This window comes from Echinops telfairi, unplaced genomic scaffold (genome assembly GCF_000313985.2).
Source record: "Echinops telfairi isolate 266 unplaced genomic scaffold, ASM31398v2 ScPeMD7_7458;HRSCAF=8496, whole genome shotgun sequence".
Taxonomy (NCBI): Eukaryota; Metazoa; Chordata; class Mammalia; order Afrosoricida; family Tenrecidae; genus Echinops; species Echinops telfairi.
In genome coordinates, this window is record NW_022111358.1 from 31,258,946 (window position 1) to 31,265,731 (window position 6,786).

General features: G+C 51.5%; 1 protein-coding gene across 2 annotated transcripts in view; it reads left to right on the plus strand.

Moving 5' to 3' along the window:
* The first annotated feature begins 5,125 nt into the window (after nucleotides 1-5,125).
* The window catches only part of TMUB2 (transmembrane and ubiquitin like domain containing 2), a 4,131-nt gene continuing 2,470 nt past the window's right edge, over nucleotides 5,126-6,786 (plus strand). Inside the window, exon 1 of one of the 2 annotated variants that reach the window (XM_045299588.1) lies at nucleotides 5,126-5,246. Coding sequence is in view for 1 of the 2 variants with exons in the window: in XM_004707212.2 (XP_004707269.1) it covers nucleotides 5,807-5,841 (35 nt within the window). In the remaining variant the exon portion in view is untranslated. The other variant, XM_004707212.2, reaches the window with a different exon arrangement.

Sequence of the window (6,786 nt, forward strand, 5' to 3'; positions counted from 1 at the left end):
CCGGGGCTTAAGTAGAGAGCAAATATTTTGGGAATGATGAGGGCAATGAATGTACAAATGTGCTTGACACAATTGATGTACGTATGGATTGTGATGAGTTGTATGAGTCCCTAATAAAACGATTAAAAATTAATAATAATAATAATCAACCAACACAATTAAAGGCAAAAGATTGGCACCAATAGCTGCCATGGAAATGTTCCATTTCCTTGATCAGTGGGGACAGGGAGCGTCGACTGGGCGCTCACGCCAGCCCTGGTAGGGTGGACCCTCTGAGTGAGCGTGGACCTATTTGTCGCCTCATTGAATGACGATGCCCAACCTGACCAGCCCTCAGGGGACTGCAAACTACGATGACAACGAGCTCCCGGTCTGCCACCAGATTGGGAAACTGCGTACAGATTGTCAATACGTAACGCCTGTCGGGTCTGGAGGGATGAGCATGTGGGAAAGGAGGAGTGCATTTGGCAGTCTCTTGAAACCTTGCTCCCCAGACCCCAGCAGGCAGGTGCACGGGGCAGGGTCATCACGGCACTGCTGGCAGCAGAAGGCTGAGAGCAACTCAAAACCCGGGAAGGGTTAAACAGAGCCGGCCTTGCGGGCTTCAATCCAGCCCCTTACTCACAGCAGGAGAAACTGGGTGGGCCTCCCCAAGGGGCCAGCCCATGTATGGACTCCAAAAGGTCTCCACGACTGTTGTTAGGGAGTAAAAAACCAGGCTGGAAGGCATGCCCAGCAAACAAGACAACACTACACGGTGGGAGAGGAAGAGGAAAAGGCTGCGAAGGAGGGTTACCAGAAATTTCCTGCCAAGAAGGGAAGAGGGCTGTGGCTACAGGGTAGTACTAGAATATTTGACAAAAGGACTTCTAGTGAAACTTAAAAAGAAGAAACAAGGACAAAGGGCACAGATAAGCAGTGCTTCATGCGGTTTACTGCTAATCAAAAGGTCAGCAGTTCGAACCCCCAAGGTGCTTTGTGGGAGATGAGGCAGTCTGCCCTTAACAAGCTTTCCAACCAACCAGCCAACTCTACTGTATAGGGTTTCCTCTGTTGAACATCTTTAGGGGAGCAGGGAGCCTCGTCTTTTTCCTATGGAGCAATGCTGGGTCTGAACTGCTGACTGTGCAACTAGCAGTTCAGTGCATATCCAACAGTGTCAAGAGGGTCCCTGAGTTAGTTAATTGTGCCAACCTGGCCGATAAACATATGTGGAGCTAATTGAAAGGTGGAGGGATAAATGGGTGGTGAGCCTCACCTTTCTAGTTCTGGGTCTCTTGCTTTGTGATGGTCGCACCAGGGTGCAGCTGCCTTAGCAGTTCCCTGCTTCAGCTTGCAAGATTGACTTCCTACAAGACATCCCCAAGGAGAAGCCACATGGACCTATCCCGATGCAGCCCTGGGTGCTGGAGCAGCCGTGTGGAGACCCCTGCTAGTGCTGAGATGCTTATTCGTTCACTGACTCAGCTTTCCTCCTGCAGTCGGCATCATTGCCTCTGTTTTGTGAGGTGGGGGATTTTGTGGACTGGTGTTGGGTTAATGGATTAATGTTTGTGAGGAACAGAAGGATTTCTCTTAAGTTGTCTCCCCAAAATCTATGCCAGACTTAGCTTGAGAATGACTGTTCGTTAGGCAGCGAAAATAGGTCAGAGGTTATTCTCCTTAACATCAGCCATTTAGAGCGGCCAGACTGTATAGTCTGACTCACCCCAAATAGGGCCCATTCCTTTCTGTTATTGTTCCCTTGAAGCAGTGCCCATAGGCAAGCCCAGGACCACTCTAAGATGACTAAGCTTAGGCTACTATCTTGCCACACATGCCCCCCTATTCCCTCCTCTTACTATTGCACGTTCACCCCTAGGTCATCCCCCTCCTATTGCTTGTATTGCCTGTGTTACAACCCCTCTCTATGACGTAGGCTGTTATCTGCTATCAGGGGGCTTGCATGCCTCCCAGGATAGTAATTGCCTGCTTTATTGTATGAGACACCAGAATGATCAAACCTGTTCAAGGATGAATTGTACTGCCCTTCTCTGTGACGCATAATGCTGTGATGTATCCCCCTAAAGGACAACCTTTCTGGAGGACAATGTGGTGCCAAGGAGCAAAAAGGGGGAAAAAAAAAAAAAGGAACATTCTTTGAGTCAACAGCTCCAGTTTCAGCCATGTTTGCCAGGGGAACGGATCGTGGATGTGTACAAGGATCTACCTAAAAAGATGTTCACCAAAGGACTGCCAGAAAGGGAAGGAACGGAAATATTCCAAACGCCATCCTCCAGAGCAGAGTCGTTAACAAACCAGCAGCAGCAAAGAGGCAATGGTGCGATGTGGAAGGTAACAGGTGGCTAGCTAGAACTTACAGTGTAACGTAATAAAGATGGTTCATGGCACGGGGAAAGGTTCACAGTATAGAGTTAGGACAGCTGGCCCTTGGTATCCACAGGTTCCACGTCAGAGGATTCAACTAACCTCGGATCAAAAATGTTCAAGTGGTAAAAAAAACCCACAAAACCTCCCAAGGCTAAGAGGACGTGTACAGCGTTGTTTTCATAGCATTTACAGTGCATTGGGTATCATGAGTAATACAGAGAAGATTTATACAGGGGTGGAGTGTGGAGGCTACATGCAAATACTACACCATTTTCTATAAGGGACTGGCATTCTGGGGTTTTGGTATGGGGCAGAGGGCAGAGGAGCTAACTCCCTCATACACGGTGGGGGAGAACTGTCTATTACTGTCCAAAGACTGCCTACAATTGCATTGTCAGATGCCTTCCTAATGATGTCCACTCAAAGAGACCTTATATAACAGAGTGGAACTGCCCACTGGGGTTTGATGGCACAGCGGTGAAGCATTTGGCTGTTAACGAAAAGGTTGATGGTTCAAACTCATTAGCTATTCCATAGAAGGAAGCTGGCAGCTTGCTCCCCAAAAGATTACAGCCTGTGAACCCCTATGGTGCAGACCGACTTTATTCTATCGAGCCCATTCAACAACACAGGCCAACCACCATCTGTACGGGGGCAGGATGCCTGCTCTAGGGGCTCCCGGGGCTCCTAGGTAGGCTCAGACCATTAACCTTTCAGTTACCATCGGGCCCCCATACATGCCTACCCTAACGCCAATGCTGTGGGGGCGATTCCTACGCATAGTGACCCTATATAGTTTCCATGGCTCTAAGTCTATGGGAGCAGGCAGCGCAGCTTCATCAGTTTCCAGAGGAACAGCTAGTGGGTTTCAACTTTGAACCTAGTAGTTAGTAACTCAGTGCTTCCTAGGAATTGCCACCAGGTGCCTTTCCGAACACATACATCATTAAAATGTAAAAAAACAAACCAAATTCACTGCCACCGAGTTAATGCTGACTCATAGTGAACCCCCTGTGGGTTTCTGAGATGGTAACTGTTTACGGAGGAGAGAACCCTCCGAGTGGCTGGTGGTTTGGAACTGCCATTTGGATCCAAACCAGATTCATAACCACTACATCACCGGGTATCCTATACACATATATACACAGATGTAAAAGGCAGAGCTGGGTTAACTTTTAGCCGTACCACCAATTGTATCATTTGGACAGCTTCCAAACCTGTAAAATAGGTATAATAATAGCTACCTCATGAGAGATACCAAACCAAGACCACACCCAGGAGTGGACAGCCTCATCTTTCTCCCTTAGAACAACTGGTGGGCTCTAACCAGTTATCTACGACTCTGGTAGTCAGCGGCATGAGGACCCCACAGGGCTCCTTGTGAATATGAGTAAGCTCCTACTACACACGGCGACGATTATTATACAAAAGCATTAACAGTGGTTTATTTATTCACTCAACAAATATGTATTGAGAGCCCTTGCATTGCCTGTTCTCTTTGTTTGGAACTCAGCTTGGGAGATTTCTGCTCTTTTGTCGAACTGGACTCTGGTGCCCTGCCTGCCTCTCAAGTTATGTTTTCAACATCAAACACACTAAACCTTAACACTCAAAAGGTATACTGGAACCAAATCATACTGTTGATCAAAAGTAGCCAGTGGTTCCTCAATGGGCACTAGTGGCTGTAAGTGGGCCCGGGGAATTCCGGGGTAATCTTCTACGTCTTGATCTGGGGCTGGAGCCAGAGGCGTGCTCAGCTGGTGAAAACTCACCGAGCTCTTGGGAGTACGCGTTCTCATTGTCTGCACTGATCGTTCACACTGAAAAAAATCACCAAACACCGATCCCTGTACGTTTTCAAAAAAACAAAATTGCCTAAGTCTGATTACGTTTGGGGAAGTTAAACATTTCCCCCTCTTTTGGGGGCTAATTTTATTCTGTCCTAAGCCTGTGTGGATGGAGTCCTGGTGGTGTAGTGGCTGAGAGTCTAATCGTAGTCAGCACTCTGAAATCAACAGCCGCTCAGCTGCAGAGAGATGAGGTTTTCTACAGAGTCCGAAACCCACAGGGACAGTTCTACCCTGTCCCAGAGTTGCTGAGTCAGGATCAACCCGATGGCAGCGAGTCTGGTTCTGGTTTAAGCCTGTGGGGTGTCAGCGCTGTGCTCCGCCTCCCCTAAGGGTTTCCCGCTCAATTTATCACGGTTCCACGTTACCTGGGGCCGGACCATTGGGACACTGCGTTTTGGCTAAATTGTGCCCTTGTCCTGTACTCAGCTCTAGAAGGTCACAGAGAAACCAGTTCTGACAGATCCCGCTAACTCGGAGCGCGGTGTGCGGTAATGGACGCAATCAACCGGGGAGACTAAAAGTGCAAAGCCGGAAGAACAGGGCTGGGAAGGAGGAAGCCTGTTGCTCCAGCTCCTTTCGGAAGCGCCAGCCCCGCGGAAGCCTTCCCGACACACAGCCTCGCCCCTTTCCCAAGCATTTCCCCACAACCCACGCCTCCTCGCCTGGGCCACGCCCCTCACAGCTGCACCACCGCAGGCCCCGCCCACTCGTCGTGACCCCGCCCTGGGACGGGCCCGATCCCGCCAACAATGACTCCGCCCCTCCTTCCGCTGGGAAACCGGTGCCTTTTATTTAAAGATGCCTCTACGTCACCCCGCCTTACGTAGCCTCGCGTCATCAGTATACGGCGCAGAGGCGGGACTTCCTGTTACTGGTTCTAACAGCTTCCGGGATAAGCCGGAAGATCGGACCCTGGGCAGAATCGGTGCCTGCCAGCCCCTCCCCCGGCCCTTGCCCGGCCCCTACGGAAAGGCGGATCTAGGGGCTGTTCCAGCGAAGTCAAAACACTTAGCCTGGCCGTTTCAGGTGAGGATCTTCTTCCCCACCCAGGCTGAGCACCGAGCCTAGCCCCCTTTAATTTCCCATGACACCCCGCTTCGTCTAGCTCCGCCCCGTTTTCCAGCCCCGCCCCGGAGCTGGAGGGGTTTGGATGGTTTGTGACCCCCTCACCTGGCCCCACCACCCCCTCACGGGTGGGTGGGAGAGCAGGGCTTGGGCGCTGTAGTGGCACCAGACAGCCCTTCGGCTCAGGTGAACCCCCGCCCGCCTCGAGCGCTTCGGGAAGAGAGCCACCCCAACGCCGAGCTTGGCTTCGGAAAAGGAAGGGCTGGGGACCCCTCCTCACCTCGGGTCGGCGTCGCTCGCAGAGGCCTCCGAGGCGGGAGTCCCGGGGTCCTGCCCGGCCCCTCCGCACGCAGTTACACGGTGTCCGCGCCGGGTGTTGAGCCTCTGTTCGCCGCCAGTTTTTTCTGTAAATTGGGGTTAATGGCCCTGCCCAGCTGGCCCTCGGGGCTTGTTTGTGGGCGTGCAATCATCGCTGCCACTTTCTTGCCGCTCAGTTGCAGTGTCCTAAGTATTTTGCCTCGATGATTTCCCGTCATCCTCAAAACAGCCTTCCGAGGTAGGTGCTTATTTTTAAACCCCATTTTACTGATGCGGAGGTTCAAGCTCCTAAGCAAGTGGTTCACGGTTGCATAGTAAAAGAAAAGGCCAAGATTACCGGGAGTCTTTCTGACTCCTTGGTTCCGGTGTGCTAAATAAGGATGTGGAAACGATTCCGATGTTGCTCATCTCACCAGTGTCATGGCAGCATCTACTGAGGACCTATGCTGGGCATTCTGGTACCAAGAAGAAATACATGCAAAGGCTGTCTAATGTGAGCCTCGGGGAGAAAGATGGCAGGGAGCGAGGTCTGATGGCGTTTTGTAGCTGCTGTGAGAATAGCCAGATAATGATGATCACCGGTTTGACGAGCTCAGGGACAGCTGAGGGAGCTGCAGATTCTCCGAGGGGAAGCGAAGACCCTGCCAGCCTTTGCAAGAACCTGCCGAGGGAGAACTTCCCAGTGAGCTGTGTGGACTGTGAGAACTTGGATAAGTGGTGACACAGGAGGGTGGCAATTCTGGTGGCCGCCCTGTTTGGCTCCTCCAGGCATGCCAGGAGGGCTTCCGAGGAGGCAGACACGGTGTGCGATGACCCCCTGCAGAGTTGTTCTTTGGCATGGTCTGACTCCGCTTTTGGCAACAGGTCCGTTTTCTTTGGCTGTTGACCTTGGGGCCTGGGTCTGAGACCATGAATGAGACACGGATTCACATAAGACAGTCATGCCGGCCCTCTAAAGGGGGTGCAAAGTCAAAGGTTTCCGAGCTTTCCAAGGTCTTTCTGAAGCCATCCTGGAGGCCGCCCTGTGGTTCCATTAGCATGAGCAAGTGATAGAAACCTCAGAGAAACTCGACTGAAAGCGGCAACGCACACACACACACACACACACACACACACACACAGTTGGCGGCAGCCAGCAGCAAGGCTGAGGTTCCCCTGACCCTTCTCTCTCTCTCTCTCTCTC